We start from the raw sequence: 22060 nt of genomic DNA, 5'->3' as shown, positions 1-22060 counted from the left end.
ATGCAGCATTCCGAGTCGCTTACAGGTTTTGCGTGGATTGGACGACAAGCTTCGTTGCTGGTGTACGAATACCCCCCCGTTTATTGCACGTCTTGATGATGTTCCGTTCGTGGCTGGAAAGCCGCAGAGTATGACGGAGAAGGAGGGCGTTGGATTCAGGATCCCGCTCGAGCTCTCCTGTCTGGTTAGGGTTTTTTTTGCATTGGGTTAGCATATGACTTGAGAATGGGCCAAAGGAGCCTGCCGCGGACAGGCACTGTACTTTTCTTCTTCTTCTTCTTCTTCTTCTTCTTGTTCTTATCCTTCTTACTCTTCTCATCATGTTCTAACGTCTTTCGTTTGCTTTTTTTTTTTTTTTTTTTTAGCGAAGAATTTGTTATATGCTAGCGCAGGCCACGATTTCAAAGCTGCAAAGCTCATTTACTACAACCCGTGAACTTGATTCTCGTTTGAACTGTGCACCTTGTTAGGCAATGGTTGGCGAAAGGGGATACAGTGCTGCAAATTTGCTGGGTTGTGTCAAGATGGGATCTATGGCACCACTACACCAGACGAAAGCAAAGATGAATGTTTACAAGGGCTGTCGATGGTTACCGTTGTTACAGCTGTACTGCCTATAACCACTTATACGCCTGCCTTCTCATGTCCTCATGATAGGTACCTGTACCTTGGTCTCTGGTGTCAGAGCACGCAGCACAGAAGCCTCAAATCGAAAAAGGAAGAAGCAGACTACCTAGGCAAAGAAAAACAGCAACAAGTGAATGCAGGATCTTCAATCACGGTTATTTGCGCGTATAATGTCTAGGTAGACAAATATATTAGAAGCTGAAATCTAATTTATATACTATAAAGCAAGAAATGAAATGGGCTGATGACGAGCCGCAGATAGATTAATGAAGCGGAAGATTTTCTATAGGAGCTGCCTTGTAATATCGTATATTTGCCCGAGTCAGCTTGTCAGCGTATGGGGACGAGCCGAGGCATGGTCTACTTCTCTACTTCTGCCCTGTCAGTCATCATCTACCTACCTACCTAGGTATTGTACATACGCAGATCGCGTACAATCATGCTGTATCCGTACTGCAGCGTCTTTGATGGGAATGATGGAATGAGTGTATGGTATGTCGCTTGTTGAGTGGACAGAAGTGCGGGTTTGATGGTGGTGGTGCAAGGGGCTAGGGTGCATCGGGCAAGGATTCCGAATCCAATCGGTGGGTGTGAGGGCTGGACAATCTGAAACACGCGATAATAATGGCCTCTCGACTCGGCTTGTCGGTTTCTCTCTCACACAGACAGACATACGTACTTACATACGCCCCCCTTCCCATATGCTGCCTCAGACTACATGTTTAAGCCAGGGGGAGAAAAACTCGAATTATTTCTATCATCACCGTGGGTCGTTTGTTTGTCCTGACTCGCACCTTCGCGAGTGCCATGTCTCTCTCTCTCTCTCTCTCTCTCTCTCTCTCTCTCTCTTTTTTTTTTTTTTATTCGTCTTCCTGTTCGTGAGCACAGGCCATGAATCGGGGTTGGTGAAGAGCTGAGCTTGTGTGTGTGTGTAGTAGTAGTATTATCGTCTGGAACGTGGCGACCAACAACAACAGCCTATCCATCCATCGGGGTTTCAAGAGAGGCCTTGTTCCTTCTGCTGTGACACCCCCTGTCGGGGTATGACGCTGGCTGGCAAACGGAGAGCCCTCCCGAACCCTGGTCGCTTTCCCAACGACTATCACCATTTCCTTTCGGTTCCGGGCTTCTTCTTTCTTGGGGCTGACTGTTGTCCCTTGCTTATTAGACTTTTTCGTCTTTTAAGCGCCGTCATGGCGGAGAAGAGAATGCAGAGTGGATGTTAAATAGTTCTGACGTCTTGCAGAGGCAAAGGGTGGACTCGAGTTGTCTTTAGCTAGAACCTTTTATTACCTAGTACTTCTTGACCCCTGTGAGATGGTCGCTCGGAGACGTGAGGTCCCATGATGGTTGGATCGGGGAGCGGACGTGGTGGCGAGAGGGTGATACAATGGCTTGCAGAGAGATGGTTTGTTTGTCCTTTCCATCCTGATGCTCTCCTTGATTTTAGCAGTATATGACATGCCTCTTGTATTTCGTGTCCTAGTAGATAGGTAGACACCATTTTGTGCTCTCCCAAAAAGTCGTTTCATTTCATCTCAGACCATCCTGTCAAACGGCCTTTCCCTCGGCATCAAATGCCCACAATAATAACGTTTCTCCAGCAAATCTTCCCTTCCATGTCTTGTCGACAGGGGTCTCGAGAGACATGACATCAAGCCTCTTGCTCCCCCACAGCTCACAAGGACACACCCGTCAGGGACCCTGTTGAAACTGATAGTACCACGGTACCTGGTATTAATATCTACTACAAGTACTTCCTGCAGCACCGGACTTCCGAGAGAGAGAAAGAAGAAGAAAAAAAAAAAAAAGAGGCCTGAGCTGCGGGATTGTTTGTTTGGCCAAGCGCCCACAGGCCGGCATCTGGCCCGTCTCCGAAGCGTTGTGATCACGACTCTTATTCTTTGCCTTTATTGTCCCGAGCAACAGGGCATTCTCCCATTCTGCCTGCATCTGCATACGTGAGACGTGGTGCACACTTCTTCGTCTGCGCGATCTTCTTGCGATCTGGGAAAAAACCCATATATCTCTTTCTCCCTCTCAACCTTCTTTACTCACCCCGAGACACCACCGTTTCGTCTGACCAACCGAGGAAACCTGCCACATCTGACCCTATAACACCGTCAATCTTTACTGCAAACTTCTCTTCACACATACATCCATACCTAGTGTCCTTCCCCTTCCATCCTCCCTCTTTCTTCCGCCCTTGTGTTTCTTCTTGCTCGCTTCTTATTCCGCTTCGGGTGGCACCCGCGGGATCGTCGTTCCCCCTTCAAGCTGCGATAGGGAATGCAAGAGGAAGAACAAGTCACACAGGTGTCGTCTTGTCTTCCTACCCTCCGTTTCACCCCCATTTCACTTCACTTCACTTCCTGACACCCTCAGAAACAAACGCAGCCATAACGGCCTCGAGACTGCGGCGCCCGCATGATGATCGGCGGTGCTTGCTAGGGGGGGTAATCGCCTGATAATGCCGTCTTGTCGGGGCGAGAGAAACCTCGATTAATTTATCACTCGAGCACATGCCTCGGTTCTCTTGTGGACTGGAATACCTTGCTTGGAGATCCTGTTGACGGCTCTTGGCTGGCCCTCTCTGGGCTTCATCCTTCTCGCGTTGTGTCCTGGACCTCTTTTCCTTGCTTTTGCTTCCTCCTCGTCTTTACACTCACTGAAATTGTGGTAGCACACAATTTGACACTTTCTACCTTTTTTTTTATATCCATTCCCTCGACTTTGCTTCATCTCATGTATTAGTCGAGCTTGTTGTGGGCATCCACTCACAAACACCACCATGGCGCCTCCTCTGGATCTCTCCTCAACTCACACAAAGGTCATGATTGCGCCTCCGAGGCTCAACCTCCGTCGCAACGCTTCATACAACAACTACGACAAGGCGCCGCTATCGTCAACTTCGGCTCGGTTCAGCTTCAACCACCTGCTCTTCTCCCCTCCTCCCTCGCCGAGTCTTCCTGTGCTGGTCCCGCGGCCAAAGAAGTCGCCTGCCAAAGTGCTCATCGCTCGACCAAGCCGAGTCCTGCGCTACATGCTCTACCTTGTCACGCTTTTCACGACATTTTACTTTGCCAGCCTCGTCTTCCGCAACAAGGAGTCCATCATAGCGGTATGGCCTCACTTCACCACCGAAGAGTTTGAAATGGTCGGGCAGGATGCGTTGCCGGAGTTCCCAACGCCCATCGTTGTCAGCCATAGCCACTCGCGGTCAAAGTGGACCGTGTCGATTCCGCACAATCACGACTTTCCTCTGTCTGTCGAAGAGTATGCTGGCATGGGCAGCAAGTGCCGCGAGGTCTCGGCTCATACCAGGGAGCTGCGCGGCAAAGCCCCCCCGACTGACCAGGACAAGCTCAACTATGACGCCGTGGATGAGTATTTCGTGGACGTGCATGAGGCCGAGCGATTTGGACTGTTGCCCACAGCTCAACATGGAAGTGCTGCCGGCAAGACGGGGCAGTTTGTTGGCTTGAACTGGGAGTCCATGGCCGGGCTGCCCGTCTGCAAGGCATCCGTCACGTATGTGTTGGAGAGCTCCGATGCCGGGCTGGGGACTGCCGTCTTGGGCATGTGGATGCTCTACGGCCTGGCGAAGCACGACGGACGGGCCTTTTTCATCGACGACTCCCGCTGGGCTTATGGCCAGTACACCGACATCTTCCAGGCACCGCCCCTGCCCGACTGCCGGCCGCCTCCTCGACATCAGATGCTCCCCTGTCCGGCGCAGGCGAGGCATCTAGTCGTCACTGGAACAACGCTCAAGGACGTCTTTCCGGCGTTGATGGCTAAGTATCACCGGGCCGCAGGCACCAACAACAACCTCCGAGACTTGATGGGGTTGGCAAGATCTGGTTATGAGGCGCTCTTCAAGCTCAACGGCGATGACCAAGGCTTTGTCCACAATCGTGTCAAAGAGCTGAGGAAGCAGCAAATGGAACGAGATCCGGCCCTCCCCCCGGTACCCATTGTCGGAATCCATGTCCGACGCGGCGACTCGCACCCCTTGGAGTATCAATATCGCAACACGTACATTCCGTCCGAGGTGTATCTCAGCAAGGCCCAGGAACTGGTCAGCACGTACTATAGCTCCACTGAGAGTCATGAATCCTCGAAGTCAAACCGATCCATCACCATTATCGCCTCCGACGATCCAGCCGTCTATAAGCAGCCCGACTTCTCTGACGCCCTGATAGCTCAAGAGCGCATCCGCCTGGCCTCGAAGGAGGTCGCTCCGCGAGAAGACGTCGACCCGCGCGTACTGCATCAATTCAAGGATGAGGGTTTGGGGTGGGAGGGCGGCTTCTTCGCGTCCATGTTTTGGAACCTCGGCTTCGACAGGAAGCACAACGGCCATGCAAACGGAGCGTCGTCTGGGCGAACTGAACCGCCCTCGGAGCAGACGCTTCAGCTGCGCAGCTACATGGGCAGGGCGTACATGCTCGACCTGGCGGTTCTCGCGGGGGCAAGCGACAGGATTGTGTGCACGGTCAGTTCGATGGGGTGCAAGATGCTGGGGGTCATGATGGGATGGGAGGCTGGCATTGAGGGGGGAGGCTGGAATAACGTCGACGGCGGTTATCCATGGGCGTGGATGAATTGAGTGCGTATAAGAGATGTTGCAAAAAAAGGAGGGAGATTATCTTGTCTGTTGTATCTCGACAGGGTCTGTTTGTGGGTTGTTATTTCATGTAGGAGGTGGTGATGGATGATGGGCATTGCACGGCGTTGGGGGGGAAGATGATTTTTGATGTAGCGAGCATGTCTGTCTTTTCCATCCAAATACCATTCTTGAGGGCTCTTTTGTTTATGCTGCAGGTGATGTATTCTTTTTCTTCTTCTCAACGCTCTGAGATTTCTCTCACTTTGACGTGTGTGTACTTGGATTCTATTGTCTCTTGAGTCAGTGATACCTTGAGGATACAAGTGAGAATCGGCAGCGCGTGAAGCCCCATAATTCCCTGCGAGGCTACTAGCCTGGCCGCGGCTTCCCGCGCCAACCTTCCTGGAGCTCGGCCTCGAACTTTAATAATCCCAACAGAGCCAACCTTCTTCTTTGCCTTCTTCCACTTTCCACCGTCTGCATCTTCTCTTCCCACATCTATCAAAAACCCTCAAACTGACGTGCAAATCAACCGTCTCCTTCGACTGAACCGGAAATTGGCATCGCCTCTCTCGAATCTCCAAAGCAAAAACACCACGACAATGTCAGCGCCCAGTCCCGGAGGCGATGCCACCGCGGCTCCTCCAGCGCCCTCGAAGCCGCGCCTCAAAATCAACGTCAGCCGCTCGGCGTCCTTTGTTGGCGACGGCGCGCCCACGCCTGGAGGAGCGCCTCCGTCTGCAACTGCGCCGCTGCCGACGCCTGGCGAAGGGGCTCGCAAGGTGAAGCTCAAGATCAGCTCGTCGCAGCCGCCCACGCCGGCGGTACCGTCAGCGAACAACGATGTGGCGATGAAGGACGTGGCCAAGGACAAGGACAAGGAGCGAGAGAAGGAAAAGGAAAAGGACAAAGAAAAGGACAAGGACAAGACCAAGGGCCTGCCGCCGGTGGTGACGACAAAAGCGGGCAGACAAGCGAAACCGAGTCAGAAGCTCATCGAAAGCAAGAAGCGCTCGCTCAGCGACGACGAAGACGAGGCGCCGCTGCGCGGTAGTACCGCCGGCACCGCCGGCCACGGTCCTCCGCCCGCGACCAAGATCAAGATCAAGCCCATCGTCAAGGTCGGGGGAGCAGGCGGCGGGACAAAGGTCAAGACGGGATCCAAGGCTGGGCTCACTCAATTGGTGCTCAAGCCTCGTGGTCGCCCGCCTGTCCACCCTCCCGGTGATGGCTACGACTCCGAAGCGAGCGATAACGAAATCGATCCGGCAATCGAGGAGCAGTTCATATTGCGCATGCTGCCGGGCGAGCACGCCGATTACGTGCGCTGGTGCATGGAGAATGGCAAGATTGGCCTGCCCAAGTCAGCTGGCGGTGCTGATCTCTACATGAGGTTCTTTGAGGAGGAATCCCGGCGCGCGGTTGTGTGCGTCAAGGGCCAGTGCTTTGCGGCAGTCCTGGTTGATCTGCCTACCATTACGGAATCCATGAAGACGTGGGACCGCAAGTCGCTCATGAAGTCGGCCGACATCTGCCAGATGCTTTTGGTATTCCAGGCTGTCAAGAGCGAAGAGGAGGCGAGGCACGTGCCTTTGCCCAGCATCATCGATTCAAACTTCAAGTGGCCACACGGCCTGACACCGCCGATGCACGACTGCGTGAACAGACGATTCGCCAAGACCATCAGCCGCAAGGAAATCGAGGACAAGGAAGCAGAGGTCGAACGACTTCTCGCCGAGGATGCTAAATGCGGCTCTACCAAGTGGGAATGGGTCGACGAACGCAACAATGCCGAAGAGGAAGGGGAGGAGGACGCTGAAGGCGAAATGGACGATAGTCTCGGCTACTTTGGCCAACAGCATGAAACCCAAGGGGTGGAGGAAGAGAACGACTTTGACCTTGAAGCCGACCTGGAGGCAGCCTTTGCTGACGAGCTGTTTGCCGAGACCCCTGCCACGGCCATGGACACGCAGACTCCAACAGCTGCGCTCGCCACTCCATCGGCGTCGGCGGCCCTACAGGAAAGCATTGAGCAGAGTGAATCTGAAGAGGACGATGACGATGACGACGACGACGATGATGATGACGACCTCGATGAAGATGCACGTGCCCGTCGTGACGAGGAGCACAGCGTCAAGGAAATGATCAATGACTTGACGAGACAACTCGCCTCGCGCGTTGCCGACCTTGAACGGACACAAAACAAGATTCTCAGGACCCGTCTCGAAAACCAGATCAAGTCGCTCAAGGCCGAGATTGCGCTCAAGCAGTCTTCCATCGGAATCGAGGCGGACGACTGAGAGAGCTGGCCCTCTTTTTTCTTCTTCACTTCACAACTTTTCTCTTCTAAGTTTATCTAACTACACGATTACACCATGAGCTTCAGCGTGGCCAGACGTTTCGTGTCGGTCACGTTTGTCGATGGATCACTTACTGGTGGTGTGGGGGTTTGTTAACAAGCTGGTTTCCAATGTGCCATACTTTTTGGCGAGGAGTTTACGGATTGGTTAAAAGGGATAGGATGGTCTCACAGGAAGGGGGCTTGGAACGGCGTTTACTCTATTTTTGTTTTCTTCATCGTCCTTGGCTTATAATCTACTTTGAAACGGACACAGGGAGATGATAGGGTTCGATACAGCGGTTATTAAACCAAGCCTTGGTGGCTAGGTCCAGCGATTGCAATACATGATGTATGCCATGCATCAACTACTAGTAGGCTTGAACGTATTAGGTGAAAGAGCTCTTATGCATGTCTGCGTTGAGTACCATGGTCTCTCAAACCTCAGCTTGGCCGTTGTTTTGCAGCTATTACTTGATGTTTTCCTTTGTTCTGTAAGACGCCGTGTGTTCTCATTCAAATATCTTCTCATCGGCGTACTTCAAGATCCAGATATTTGCCCTTGAAAACTTGGCGACATGGTTATGATCATATTCTCGCCTTGCGAGATCCTGTACATTACATCCCAGTAAACCACATCGACTCAACCCCTCTCCTCCAACGCCCTCGCAGTCCTTCTCCAATCCCTCACGAGCACAATTTCCGCCGTATCAAGCACGTCCTTCCACACCAGCATCCTGCAAAACTGCTCGAGGCTCTTTGGACGCGCCCTTGTCCGCGGACGCCTACCGCTGTTCTGAACGTGCTTCTGGATCGTCCTCTGCATGTAGACAGCCATCTGGGGATCGCGCTTGGACTGCTGCTTGAGGTAATTCGCGATGAAGACGGCGTCGGTGAGCTTGGTCGTCTTGTGGTCGCTGTTCCACCGGCGGGTGGAGGCGATGGTGTCTTCGATGCGTTGCTTGATGGATCGTGCCTCTTCTTTAAAGGGGGGAGGAGGGAACTTTGTCAGCGTCCTTGAGTCGTAGTAGATGATGAGAAGGCTGCTTACTGGTTCCCGAGGCCTTATCTATAGCAGGTGCTTGCGTTGCGTCCCCGTTGCTCGCTGAAGCCGGAGCCTGAGAGCGCCTCACCAAAGCCTCTGCCTCCGCCGCCGTCGGGAGCTTGTCCAGCGCACTCGACATATCACTGACCAAGCCCCTCATCTCGCCCATCTCCCTCCTCAGCCGCTCAACCGCCTCGTCCACCTCCTTCTGTCCCGCCTCGGCCTTCTCGCCGCCGCCGCCGCCGCCCTCGTTCCACTCGGGCCCCTGAATCTCGACCACGCGCTGCTTCACCGCGAGGATCTCGTTGCACAGGTTCTGCAGCCGCTTGTCGTGCTTCTCCCGAAACTCCTTGTCCGCCTCGATGTACTCCGCGAGGGCGGCGAGCTCCTCTTCCAGGCGCTCTGTCTGGGCGCTGACGGTGCGGACGTTGAGTTCGACGGTTATGCGGGCGACGGCGTCTGCGTCAGCGAAGGGCCTGGGGGGGCTGTCGCCGTTGATGGTTGCGGCGAGGGGCCCATTGATGGGGATGGGTATTATGGAAGAGGAGAAGGAGGACGAGGAGGGGGCGATTAAGGCTGTTGTTATTAGGGGCTTGATGGTGTTTGATCTGGAGATGGATTGGGATTGGGGGGTCGTTGCTGGGGCGGAGCGGCCTCTTGTGTTGATGCTGGCAGTCATGAGGATTGACCGACTCTAGGACTCGTATCGAGGCTTCGACTGCTTATAAGGTAGATGTGATGGGAACTGGAAGAGTAGAAAGAGGGGAGAAAAAGATCTAGAAGTTGGTGTGAAGGCGGTGATGATCATGCGACTTCCTTCCTTAACTGGTAGAAGAGCAGAGGAGGAAGGGACTGATCAACTTCCTTCCTCCGGATTATAAGAATGATGACGACAGAAATAAAATGTCAATGAGTGCCACATTCACTCTTGGACTTGATTAGGTATGTTGTATATGAGATTTCTCATATTACCTAGACAAACACTAACAAATAGGTATATAGCGTCTCCCATCTCCTCCATATAACATCGCCCCATCAGCATACCTAGCTAGGTATTAACATACACACATACTAGTCATACACGCCCTCATCATACCGGCACAGCAGCAAAGAGCAAGCCCAAACAACAACCGCTACTTGCCCTCCCTCTCCTTTGCAATCCACTCCAGAAACATGTCAACGTCCTTTGCAATCTGCCCCGGAACCGCCATCTTCTGGATCCACGCCGGCAGCACGCCCCTCGCATCCGACACCGTCCCCATCAGCCACTCGACGTTGCCCTGCTCGTCCACCTCCCGGAAGCGCTCGATGCTCGTGTACGCGCCCCTGACCGCCCCATCCGGCCTCTGCTCTTCCGCCTTGGAAGACTCGGGCACGGCCGCGATCTGAACGACGATGAACTCGCGCCGGCCCCTCACCGCCGCCGTCAGCTGCAGCACGGGGAAGACGCGGTTGTTGAGCGGCGCGGGCATCTTGTGCGTCGACTCCTCCAGCTTGAGCGTCAGGTCCTCGTACGTGTCGCCCCCGAGCGTGACCTCGGCGCCCGTGCAATCCCACTGCTTCTTGAGCGCGTGGTCCATGACCGAGGGCGTAAACTTCATCTCGGCGTCGGCGTGCTCGTCCTTGAAGCAGCGCTTCCACTCGTCCCAGTCCGCGGTGCCGGCCTTCCTGGCGCCCTCGTGGACGCTGCGCCGGAGGCTCCACGTTTCCGGCCGGAACTTGGGCGCGGCGCCGGAAGAAGAAGACGCCTGCGGGAGATTGTCGCTCTTGGCCGCGAGCTTGAGGTCCTCGGCCGAGACGACCCGCTCAAACATGTGCACCGGCGCGGCGGAGTGAGGGAACGCCCTGCATCCCTTGGGCTTCCAGGGGCCGTCTAGGCCAGCACCACCTTGGCTGGACTTGTTCGATTTGCCCGATGAGGAGGAGGATGATGATGATGACGAGGAGGAAGATTGTAGGGGCACTGAGCTGATGAAAGGAACTGCTTCGCTCAGGATGGACTGGAGGAATGGGACGAGGTCTTGAGCTGACGCGGTCTCTGCAGGGAGTTGTGACGGGCGGATGCCCCAGAGTCGAACATAGGGGCCGTACTGCGCCATATCGCCAACCTTATTATGTTTACAACGATAATGTGCGAAACCAAAGACTGGAAATGCGAGAAACGAACACAAGGTATTGATGCGTCAAGGCTCGACAGCAAAATGAAAGCACCAAGGGAAGGGACTTATGACGCCACAATGAACAGCGACTTTGGATAAGATGAGACGAAGGAGAAACGCGGCACTGGGCATCCGAAGGGGGAGAATGGTGGCTTATATGGGATGGGTAGGCCCGAAGCTCAAGTGCGAGCTTTTCTCTCTTGCCAGGGGTCTATTTTTTCTCTCTTCTTCTTCTTCTATCTCTCTGTTTGTCTTTTATTATTGCATGTGATATAAGAAGAAACAAAAAGGGGATGAGAACTTAAAAAAGCGTCGAGGTGAAGTAAGGGGGGGCCTTTTTATTTTTTTGCGTTTAGCGAGCGGGCGCTGGGGGTTCAACCTATTTCCCCCAATTCTAGACCTCACCGAGATCCCTCTAGGGCTCTCTCTATATGCCGGGCCACACCGTTGGTCGCGGGGGGGGCAAGCCCGGATAGGGCGGGAGAGGGCCGATTTGGAGATCGGGGGGTTTGGAGATTTGAGACTTGCCGATTCGGGGCAACTGATTGTTTTGTTGTTGTAGAAAGGTGAGATGCTTATGATCCACCTAGTATACTATCATTTCAGTTGGAATATTGTTTGGCCTGTTCTGTGAGTTTGCAATATGATTTGGGAGCTGACAGTAGACTTTGTCTTCTGAAATACTCTTGTTGCATTCCATATATTGAACGAGGTGATTCTTGTACAAGGTTTTGTCGTTGGTGAATTGGTTTTGGTTTGTCTAGCTCTATCAAAGCTCTACTGGCATTATTAGGTAGTAGTAGTAATAGTAATAGGTACCTGTTTGGCAACCATGATGCGGCCATGACCATCACGGTTGCTTTATCGTATCCTCCCATGCGTCCCAAAAAAAGCAACAAAAACTCCGACGTAAAGATATCATGTACAGTACGCACGCATCCAAGCCCAACTCGATTCGCAAATCGTTGTTTCCTTGACTCTCCTCTCTAGATTTTCCCACTGCTTCATTCTGCTCACCAAAGTGCGGCCTTTTGACGGCCCCCCTTCCCCCCCTTACTGCCTCCGCTCCCACCGGATCTTGGCGGGCTCCAGCGGTCGAGAGAACAGAGAGGCGTAGTCGGTGCCGACAATGTTGTTGCTGCCGTCCACATTGCTCAGCTTGAACAGTCGCACCACCTCGCAGACAATTGTCTGCAGCTGCAGGTTGGCAAAGTGCTCGCCGATGCATCGGTGGCGGCCCGCGCCAAAGGGGAGATACGGCGAGGCGGCGCCCTTGCTGACGATGCCGTAGCCGTAGTCGACCTTTTCCTCCTCCTCGTCGTTTCGGACCATCAGCGGGGCGTTGGGAGAGCCGGGCAGCCAGCGGTAGGGGTCCCACATCTCGGGGTTGGGGAAGTAGTTGGGGTCGGAGCCGCTGACGCCGGGCGCGGCGAGGAGGACGTGGGACGTGGGGATGACGTATTTGGTTCCGGGGACGGGCATCGGCTGCTTGACCTTGCGCATGATGGAGTGGATGGGGGCGTTGAGACGCAGCGTCTCCTTGACGATGGCCTGGCAGAGGGGCAGCTTGGCGAGGTGTTCGTACTGGAGGGGAGGCAGATCGGCGCCCAGGACCCGGATCTGTTCCTGGTAGAGATCCTCGACGACGTGCGGGTACTGGGCGAGACGGAGCATGATCCAGGAGCTGGTCGAGGACGAAGAGTGCTGGCCGGCCATGAGCAGGGCAATCATCATGTGCGCGATTTCGTGGTCGGGAACGGGGGTGCCGTCCTTGTACACGGACGTCATGAGGTGCTTCAGGATGTCGAGCTCCTTGTCCTGGTCGCCGAGGGCCCGTCGCTCCTTGATGGTGTCCATGTAGATCTTGGCCACGGTGCGCTGAGCGTGGTCACGCTTGCGGTTCCAGGGGAGAGGCGCCCAGTGGAGCACAAAGTTGATGGAGGTGAAGCCCATGTCGAGGTCGTGGTACAGATCGGCCAGCGTCTCGTCGAACTTGCTGCGGATGAGGCTGCCCTGGAGCGCGTGGGAGGCGGTGAAGATTGTGATTTCGGCCATCTTCTTGGGGATGTCGACGATGCCAGACTTGCCCTTGAAGTCGGGATCGCGCTTAAAGTATGATGTCACCTCGTGGGAGATGATGGGGACATAGGTCTTGAACGCTTCGGTCGTCAGGGCGATTTTCATGAACTGTTACTTTTGAGTCAGCAACCAAACAACCCATCTTCTAAGCCGTCTCCAATGTGCGGCTATCAGGGCACAAACTCACCTTCTTCTGCTCCATCAGCTTGGCATTGGGGCAGTCGTAGACGACATCTCGTCCAAAGACGGGCGTAGTCAGGACACTGTAAATCTCCTCGGCATTGACGTCCTTGAGCTTTCCGTTGAGGATAAAGTCGTTTCCAGCGGGGCCCACGGCCACAGTCGTCTTCTTGCCGAGCAGGACAAAGGTGAACACGTCGCCATACTGTCCAATTGAGCGTTAGCCACTGCCGTCTCGTTGACGGATAGAAATCCAGAAGATCTGATATTTGTTTCTTGCTCACCTTTGCACGGTTGTCGCGAAAGAACTTGGGGGGATCCATGCCGTAAATCACCGTGCTGCCGATAAAGGGAAACCAGTGAAAGACCATCGGCGGCTCGTTGGGGTTCTTGAAGAGCAGCTGCTGCAGGACATTGATGAGGACGGCGAGGGCAATGAAGCCGGCAGCGCCAATGGCGATTTGCGCGCCAATGCCTTGCTGGAAGTAGAGCTGGGCCACCCGATGGTTGGCGGCATCTTGGAGGACGCCCATCTTTGGTGACGGGAAAGGCTGTGCGCTGAACGGCGAGGGGGAAGCGATTGGTTGTGTGATCCGCGTTCGTCAGGCACCCCAAAAGAAAAGGAAAAAAGAGAGAAGAATCAAAAGGGCCGCTCTGGAGCGAGAATAGGAAGAAGGGGAGGGAAACAGAGGATAGGCAGACGAAAAGACGATGCCGGTTCCGCGTCCTATTTATCGACAAGGCCTCGAGCACGAAGTCGAAAAGAAGAAGACGAATGGGAAAAGGAGAGGGAGATGAGAGAAGGTGGTGAATTACGGCACCACCAGTGGTTCGATAAGTCAGCCCAAAATGAGCTCTAATCAGTTGCAAAAAAAAAGAACTGGGCTCTTGCTCGTTCAATTGCTACCACTGCAAACCCCAATCCTCATACGTACCTTATGTAGCAGCAATTTTTCTGCCGCTTTTTCTTGTCCACCTCCAGCCCGAAAGAGGGACCAGATCCAGGGGGAAGAAAGGGCCCCCACTTGAAGGTGCGTTAGCCTTAGAGGCGAAAAAACAGTGGCAGATGGACCAATCGCAGCGCTTGTGATAGGAAGGTTATACCTGTAAAGATGCCAGACCCAGACCGCCTTGAGAGAAACGGGAAATCAGTGGGGGCTCGTATTCGGATCTACGCGCCTTGCCTTGCATGAGATTGCTGAGTGTTTGCGGGTGTGTGTCTGGAAGGGTGTTGTTGATGGTGTGGCGGAGAATTTGCGGGCGAATGCGAATACGTCCCTCTCTCTCTCTTTGGACCGGCAAGCGGACAACATCAAAGGCAACCATGGTCGATCTGGACGTTCTCAATACGCGTATAACTTCCCAACCTCTGTATGAGTGTGTAACAAGTCCCTTCATGGCATCAACCAGATGCAAATACGCGTACAAGCAATTTACAGTCTGTCATACACTTGATTGTGACAGGACGAAACGACAATAGACGGCAAAGGTGGCGTGATGCCACCTCACAAACCTCCACAGCGCCCAGCAAGCTCCCACGTCTATCCATACGTACTCGTAAATACTAGGTAGTAGGTGGCTGACGAGACAGACTTGGTTCAACGCGATGCATGGAATACGCGTATTGCAGAATGCGTCACTCCTTGCTCGGGAGCAGCCAATAGAAAGAGTAACATTATATGCCATCTTGTCATGAAAATAGATAGCAAGTGACAAGACGCCCCAAGGTAGTAGCCATCATGTGCGAGTCGTCGTCGCAATAGCGAGTGCCCAAGGTGTAAATTCGATCTCAGCTTATACCTATCTCATCATCCGTTAAATCCAGCCAGATACATGAACCGCATACCGGCGTGAGCGACCGCCGTGGTCATAAGGTGGTAGTGAAAGATTCATGCAACAAGAACAAAAGAACCAGGCATTCCAAGACAAAAGCAAACGCTGCCAGCCCCTAGTGTCTTCCATCTGCAAACTGTAAGCCAAGACATGTTTGGAGTAGATCCTCATGCCAAACGCCAATACCCCATCCCCCGTCCTGTGCTAATGAGAAAGAGAAATCAAGTGCTGATAAAAAGCATCGTGTATGTGGTATCTGTATGCAGGCATGTTTGGTGTCAAACTTCATGGTATCTCTGCGACTGTCAAGCATCACCGAAAACGAGCAAGTGCAACAAGGGATCAACGCATTTACGCTTGAGCGACAATGCTTCTCCCCACGGCGCCCCATCTGAAGCGTCTCAGGCCTCCGCCAGATGACCGGATGACATCACGGCCAGAAGACGCAGTATCATTGACGCTGGTCACGCCGGCTGCCAAGCCTTCCTGGCGGCCTACTTCACGTCCGATAACATAGCCAGCTCCGAAGCCAACAACGGATACGAGCACGACGACTCCGGCACTGACAACCCAAGTCAGCAGCGTGGGGGAAATGAGGGCCTCCTCTGCAACAACCGCTGTAGTTCCCGTCCTCTTCTTCTTCGTCGCTCGAGGGCTTCGGGCCGTTGATACCACCCGCTTGCCCTTCGCGGAGGGCGAGCGAGTCCGCGACGATGATCTGGCAGGGGAGGAAGATGGTTGGCCTTTGGCAGGGGGCGTAGTCGCTGCCGCAGCTGCTGACTGAGGCTTCTCGCATTCCTCCTCCAGCTCAGTTTCGGGTACAAAGCGGAGTTCCATGGGCTGGCTGCTGGGGCCGACTCCTGTTTGCGCAGCTCGCTGCGCCTCAGCTTCCTCCTTACTCTTAGGCAGGCCTCTAGCTGCAGCGGCACAAGACAATAGGGTGGTAAGAGACGCACGGAGGGCAGCATCGTTATCCTCCCGAACCGATGGTGACATGAAGCTGGGTCCACGTTGGACTCTCGTATGCGAGCGCTGGGAGAAGGAAGGGCGTGTGAACTCGCCGTGGGGATGCGAAGACATGGCTGCATTGGACGAGTAGCTTCTCGGGTGCAACGGTGGATGCGAGAACGCATTTGGTTGTGGTCGGAAGGCGGGCTGATTGCGCGCTCCCCCCAGCGCCGTGCCGTCGTCACCGTCCGACTCCCCATTAGAGTCCTCCATGTCCTCCTCCGGCGACGGCTGCATGTTCTCCGTCGAGCTGGACAGAACATGGTCTTCTTCGCTGTCGCTCTCGTCATATTCATCCTGGCTGCTCGTTCCCGTAACGGGGATGGTGGTCTGCACACGCGGCACGGATCTGGCGGGAGCCTGCACGCGCCGACGACGGCTGTAAGAGCTCCCGCCGACTCGCAGGCCAGTCGTCACTATTTCATCGCCGATGCTGGAGAGCGACGAAGACGACGGCTGCGACGCGACCTCTACCCATGACTCGGTGGTTTCTGCGGTTGTCAGCGGAGATGGACTTAGACATGCGCGATGATATGTCACTGGTAGTGAAGACGAACCGTCATAGCGGCGATGGTGAGGACTCGAGCCTGGATGAACGTTGGGCATGCTGACGGTTCGCTGCCCGCTTGGGCCTGCCTGTCCCTCGATGGACGGATGCTGGACCATGGCTGTGTTTCGTGTTTTTGTAAGAAAAGGAGAGCTTCAGCACTCGAAATTCGCCTGACCGACGTCGTCGCTCGCCTTGAGCACGCTGGCGGCGATATGGCGATAGATGCAGTCTCGCTCCTTATCGGCGACCGTGACAGGCAACGCCCCACCCGATCGCAAGTCGACCAGCAGTCGCACGCGTGCGCTCTTTCACCTCGGCAGCGCTACAGATGTTGAAGATGCGATGATGAATCGACGGAAAAGAAGAGTGAAAGAAGAAAGGAAGGAAGGATGATAAGTTTGTCGGATCCCGTCGAGAGATGCGTGATGCAATAGGCGAGGGAAAGATGGCTGACGTCGGAGATAGAGAGGTGTTGTGTTTCCGTTTGAGAGGTTGGGCCGAGATGGTCTCGCAGCTAAGACGGGTGGCCTGTCATCGGAAGACGGCTGCCCACCTCAGTTGGCAGTCAGTCAGTCTGGAGCAGACGGGGCAGGGCAGCTGCATGACGATAAGGTGAGAGAGGACGGGGAAAGTCAGCAGTACCTACCTGACCTGCCGGGAGCTGCAGCTGCACATTGCCAGGTGGGAAGCCCTTTCAGCGGCTGGTCTATAAGGTACCTCTTGGTGCTTGGTACCGGTACTTGCGCGATGTCGCATGGGGGACAGTGCGCGGGTTGCATCACGCGCTGACCAATTGCGTCACTCTCTGCAAATGACGAGACTCGAAAGAAGATCAGGACGAAGACGGCTGAAACATGCCCAGGTATGATGGAAAGGGCCAAGGTAAATTCAAGTAGGAACAAAAGGGATAGTAATAGACGGCGAGAAGAAGGTATGGCCTCTTGAAAAGTTAACTCGTGTTGGATGTCGAGCACAAAGAAAGCTCCCTCCTTCAAATTCTTCGATGATAGTAGCCCGAACTCCCGTCTCTAGGCATATTACTGACTTGAGCACTAACACCCTATCGTGCTCCAAGGCGAAGCGGAATTACCCAACAAGTTTCCATGCTCGCCATGCAAACAAGACAACCGAAGCCGGCTATCGAGCTCGCTTGATACGCTCCAGCCCAATCACCAATCACCAAGTGACAAAGCAAAAGCCCTCCCTGCAGAAAGTCCTGTGCCAATCATGCCAGGACTCAGGCAAACTCGATGATCAGTGGCTCGGGGAGAGCACAGACAGTGCATCAAGCACAGTGCGCTGAGCAAGTTTTCCCCCCCAACACGGGGCAGCATGACCAACAACAAAGTACAGATACCTCCCCGACCCTCAGCAGACACCTCACCCATTTGCCCTCCATTCCACACCTCACTCCCCAACTCGCGGGCGGCACCTCTTCCAAATACTGCTGCCACGCGCTGGCATCTGAAGGGGTCCGCGCTGTGTTTAGTCGGGTACTTGTACAATACGCATGAGGTCAGCCCCAGACCAGCACTTGAAGGAGGTCATGAGCACCCCCAGCAGAGGGACCTTGCCTAAACCAGCCTGAAGCCCGCCTGAGCAGCTACCTAGAGACGCCTCTTAGCTTCGAATCGACTTCAATTATTAGTATTCCGAACGTTGGCGAGAGTGAGTGCATCGCATCGCCTGTTTTGTCGTATCATGTTTGAAAAGAACAAACACGATGAATAACCCCTTGATTACGCTTGAACGGCCTTCTCATGGTGTGCCATAAAATGAAGCAGCATCTCGCGCCTTGCACGCCTGCTACATACAGTACGTACAGTGTGATGTGCTATAGACACCCGCCCAAGTAAGACGGGATCAACGCTTGCTCACCTGCCCGCAAACAGCCACCGTACAGACACGGACCCGTCCAATCATCTGCATCGCCGCCGAGACCTGCTTGAGAAGACCCTTTAATAGCGAACGAACAAGATGGGCATGTGTCCGGTCGCATAAGAAGGATGTCGCAAATATGGCGTCTGTCACACGGTGACCAGCGCCACCGGATGATGCTCAGCCTTGTCGCATCAGAAGGGCGACTGGGTCATATGAGACGCCCGGCTGCTGTTGTCCAGAATATCACTGCAACACAGGAAAGAAGCAAAATAAAAGGGAACTTTGTTTCATTGGAAAGACTTTCGCATTGCTGATACTCAGTCTAGAGAGGTCTACGCCGTGTCCGGTAAAGAAATAGATTAAAGTAAAAAAAGAGAGGAAACCCCAAACTTTTCCCTAGCAACGCCTATTTTCTACAATGCAATGAAAACGTCGTGGGCGGAGACTTACCCGTCTCATGGAGCATTCATATCGGTTGTACATCCGGGAGGTCTTTTACCTGGTCAACGAGTTAAGCAGAGGTTGCAAACTCGTGGCATGTGCCAACGAGTCAGCCCTCATGAGCAGCCCACGTATCAAAGTATTTTGCAAGTGAATGCAAAAGCCCCCGGGTCCCTCAGAAGTATTCGCAGCGCGGTCAAAATTGGTCATTCGCACGGAACGAACCAAGATCAAGTAGCCCTCAAATCCCTCAGAAGCCCACTGGTTTTGTACATGGCCTTGAAGATAGAAGCTATCATCAAGGCCGCCGACGTCAAAAAGCCCAACTGTGCCATTTCTTCCATGCTCCCCATCATGGGAAGCAAGGCGACGAGCCCACAGATTACATAGTGCCAGAGCCCCCAGCGTTGATATACGCTCCATTACCAAAGAGCGTCCCAAAAGCCCACTGAATCAAAAAGCCAAACCCAAAGGAACACGAACAAGCCCACACCCCTCGATATGAGTCAGGTAGATCTCGGATGAAACCTTCTTAGTCGAAAGAGATCTTGGTACCGGCGGGCTTGGTACGGTTGACAGCGCTGAAGTTGCCGCCACGGCCACCACCGAAACCACCGCGGCCACCACGACCACCACGGCCGCCTCCGCGAGGACCACCACGACCACCTCCAAAGCCGCCACGGCCACCGCCAGCTCCGCCCTGAGGACGAGGGCTGGAGAAGTCAAGACGAACGCTGCGGGCAAATCGGCCGCTGCCAATGGTAGCACCGTTCTTGGCGTTGAGAGCCTCTTTGGCATCCTCAACAGAGCCAAAGGTAACGTAGCCAAAGCCCTTCAGGTTACCGCTTTCACTGGAGAGAAAGACGCATTAGTATGATGAGTGACAAGGACATTCGTGGAGCGTGGAGCCACAGGGCAACTTACGGGTCAGTGGGCAGTCGAACGCTGGTGACCGGGCGGACCTCGTTGAAGAATTCGGTAACGGTATCCTGGTCAGTGTCGAAGGGCAGGTTGCCGACGAAGAGGGTATCGCTCTCGGCGCTCAGAGTGTCGCCGTGCTTCTTGGCACGGTCGGCAGCGCGGTTCTGGGGGTTGGCATCGTCGGGGCGAGCATTGGCGTAGTCAAGGTTGATGGCACGGCCACCGACGTCCTGACCCTGCATGGCCTCGTAGGCAACGGAGGCAGACTCGGCATCCTTGAAGTCGACGTATCCGAAGCCACGGCTGCGGCCGGTGCCCTTCTCGGTAACAACACGGGCGCCAACAAGACCCTCGAAAGACTCGAAAGCCTGGTAGAGGGCGTTGTCATCAACGCTCCAGGCCAGGCTGCCGGCGAAGAGTGTGGGGGCGGCGTTGCTGTCCACCTTGGACTTCTTCGCGGAGGTGTCGATCTCCTCATCAGCCTTGCGCTTCTTGGAAGCAGGGGCAGCCTTCTTATCATCCTCGGACTCTTCCTCAGAAGAGTCATCCGAATCCTCCTCAGAGTCATCGCTGGAGTCAGACTCGTCGTCAGACTTGGACTCCTAGTAGAGTGTAACAAGTCAGTGAAAGGTCATGAAGGATGGATGAATAGACTCTTGATGATTGACTTACCTTGGCAGCAGGCTTCTCCTCCTCGTCGCTCTCCTCGTCGGAATCAGAGTCAGACTCGGACTCGGACTCGGACGCGGCCTTGGCCTTGCCGTTCACAGCAGGCTTCTTGGTCTCCTCCTCCTCGTCATCAGACTCGGAGTCATCAGAGTCGGACTCAGAGTCGGACTCGGACTCAGACTCAGACTCAGACTCCTCCTTCTTGGCGGCAGGCTTCTTAGCCTCCTTCTTGGCAGGCTTCTTAGCGGTCTCCTCCTCAGAAGAGGCAGAGTCGGAGTCGCTCTCGCTGGCGGAGTCGGAATCTTCCTCCTCCTCGGAAGAAGACTCGTCAGAGGACTCGGGCTCAGCCTTCTTTGACTTCTTGGAGGGCTCCTCCTTGAGGACCTTCTTGGCGGCGGCCTTGCCCTTGGCGGCAACGGCGGCCTTGACGGGCTCAGCGGCCACGGCCTTCTTGGACTCCTTGACCTTGGTGGACTTGCCCATTGTGAAAGATGGTTAGGGTTGAGTAGAGAGAAAGGAATTAATGGAAGAAATATAGAGATGAGGAACTTGAAGAATTTTCTTGTTCCAAAGGGTGTTGATGTGGGAGAAAAGGAAGCGCAAAAGCAGCAGCGTCGCAAGCTTTTGTACCTCTGGGTGGTTGGGGCCTTTCTTCCTTCCTGCTGGACCCTACTTTTTCAGATTTTTTTTTTTGCTTATCGGGCAGAATAGTGGGGTATCTAAGGTGGTGAGTCGGATAGGCATAGCTCGCACACAGCTTCTCCACACGCAGCACCTGCAGCCTCGTGTGGCTAGAAAGTTGCTGCCTGAGGCTGAGAGCGAAACGCTCTATGCAGGCTTAACTTAACGCATCACTGGATTGGTTCAAGGTAGGCATCTGAAAGGCGCTCAAGCAACAAGGAGAGATTCGAAGCTTCCGGTGCCTTAGCCCCCTCGACCATTCGGCTTCAATCTTCCTCTGTCCCCCCCCCCTTTCCGACTCTCCGAGGCTCAGTCAATTTCGCAAACATGCCGACGCCCGAGTCCGAGCTCTTCAAGAGCCAGAAGCCGACGGTCCCTCCCACGTTCAACGGCGTTGATTTCGACGACACCAAGGCCTTCAAGGCTGCCGAGGATGCCATCATCCGGGAACAATGGGTCGGCGCCATGATGACCCGTCTTGTTGGCGAGGAACTGGGCAAGTGCTATGTCCGGGAGGGAGTCAACCACCTGGAGAACTGCGGCCATTTGAGAGGTGAGTCCGGAGGAGAGAGTGCTGAATTGCTCGCGAAGCAACCTTGGAAGGGGCCGGACGAAAGAACAGAATACTCATTGCTTGCACAGAAAAGTACCTGCAGCTGCTGGGACAGAACAAGGTCAAGGGAACCAAGTTCATCCAGCAAAACTACTTGGAGAAGAAGGATCAGGAGATTGATTTGGAGCGCAAGGTGCACCCGAGCGACAGGATTGCCAAGCTGAACCACGGCCGATTCTCATGATTTCGATGACACCACTGCTTAAACATGTATTAAAATTCATCTTGTCTCTTATTTGCGTTATTGGACGGCCGACCCGAGCCGGCTGAAGGGGGTTCTGTGTGGGATGGGAGTAGAGCCATGGTTTAGAGGGCCACGGGCATGATATTGAGCGCCGGGGCTGAAACGGCCTGCCAGTGTATATATCAGGAAGTCACGGGAACGAAACCCGAATGCAAAAAAAAAAAAAAGTATCGAAACCC

General features: G+C 54.3%; 7 protein-coding genes across 7 annotated transcripts; 3 read left to right on the top strand and 4 right to left on the bottom strand.

Moving 5' to 3' along the window:
• Positions 1-3418: 3418 nt before the first annotated feature.
• Positions 3419-5239, top strand: TRIREDRAFT_57034 (uncharacterized protein; the record flags this gene model as incomplete). The annotated part of the gene is made up of 1 exon (XM_006962919.1): positions 3419-5239. One exon carries the CDS (start codon positions 3419-3421, stop codon positions 5237-5239), a length of 1821 nt encoding a protein of 606 aa, XP_006962981.1.
• A 564-nt stretch (positions 5240-5803) lies between these two features.
• TRIREDRAFT_75472 (transcription factor IID, 55 kDA subunit) lies at positions 5804-7539 on the top strand (the record flags this gene model as incomplete). Its single annotated transcript, XM_006962918.1, has 3 exons — positions 5804-6063; positions 6175-6289; positions 6374-7539. The coding sequence occupies exons 1-3, from the start codon at positions 5842-5844 to the stop codon at positions 7537-7539; spliced, it is 1503 nt and encodes a 500-aa protein (XP_006962980.1). The 5' UTR covers positions 5804-5841.
• Positions 7540-8220: 681 nt separating this feature from the next.
• Positions 8221-11018, bottom strand: TRIREDRAFT_75470 (uncharacterized protein; the record flags this gene model as incomplete). Its single annotated transcript, XM_006962695.1, has 3 exons — positions 9760-11018; positions 8629-9107; positions 8221-8558 (listed from the first exon to the last, which is right to left on the bottom strand). The coding sequence occupies exons 1-3, from the start codon at positions 10719-10721 to the stop codon at positions 8221-8223; spliced, it is 1779 nt and encodes a 592-aa protein (XP_006962757.1). The 5' UTR covers positions 10722-11018.
• A 564-nt stretch (positions 11019-11582) lies between these two features.
• On the bottom strand, positions 11583-13908 carry TRIREDRAFT_75468 (lanosterol 14-alpha demethylase). The gene is made up of 3 exons (XM_006962694.1): positions 13325-13908; positions 13048-13245; positions 11583-12968 (listed from the first exon to the last, which is right to left on the bottom strand). The coding sequence occupies exons 1-3, from the start codon at positions 13571-13573 to the stop codon at positions 11835-11837; spliced, it is 1581 nt and encodes a 526-aa protein (XP_006962756.1). The 5' UTR covers positions 13574-13908; the 3' UTR covers positions 11583-11834.
• Positions 13909-15224: 1316 nt separating this feature from the next.
• On the bottom strand, positions 15225-16487 carry TRIREDRAFT_104469 (uncharacterized protein; the record flags this gene model as incomplete). The annotated part of the gene is made up of 2 exons (XM_006962693.1): positions 15225-16372; positions 16439-16487. 2 exons carry the CDS (start codon positions 16485-16487, stop codon positions 15225-15227), a joined length of 1197 nt encoding a protein of 398 aa, XP_006962755.1.
• Positions 16488-19285: 2798 nt separating this feature from the next.
• Positions 19286-20096, bottom strand: TRIREDRAFT_56384 (uncharacterized protein; the record flags this gene model as incomplete). Its single annotated transcript, XM_006962692.1, has 2 exons — positions 19286-19604; positions 19678-20096. Coding segments are annotated over 2 exons (738 nt in total), but the record flags the coding sequence as incomplete, so codon positions are not given.
• A 1255-nt stretch (positions 20097-21351) lies between these two features.
• TRIREDRAFT_2676 (uncharacterized protein) lies at positions 21352-21821 on the top strand (the record flags this gene model as incomplete). Its single annotated transcript, XM_006962435.1, has 2 exons — positions 21352-21577; positions 21667-21821. 2 exons carry the CDS (start codon positions 21352-21354, stop codon positions 21819-21821), a joined length of 381 nt encoding a protein of 126 aa, XP_006962497.1.
• Between the last annotated feature and the right edge of the window lie 239 nt (positions 21822-22060).

This window comes from Trichoderma reesei (genome assembly GCF_000167675.1).
Source record: "Trichoderma reesei QM6a unplaced genomic scaffold TRIREscaffold_3, whole genome shotgun sequence".
NCBI classification, from domain to species: Eukaryota; Fungi; Ascomycota; class Sordariomycetes; order Hypocreales; family Hypocreaceae; genus Trichoderma; species Trichoderma reesei.
The sequence above is the reverse complement of the archived record's forward strand: the minus strand, read 5'-3'. Positions and strand labels throughout refer to the sequence as shown.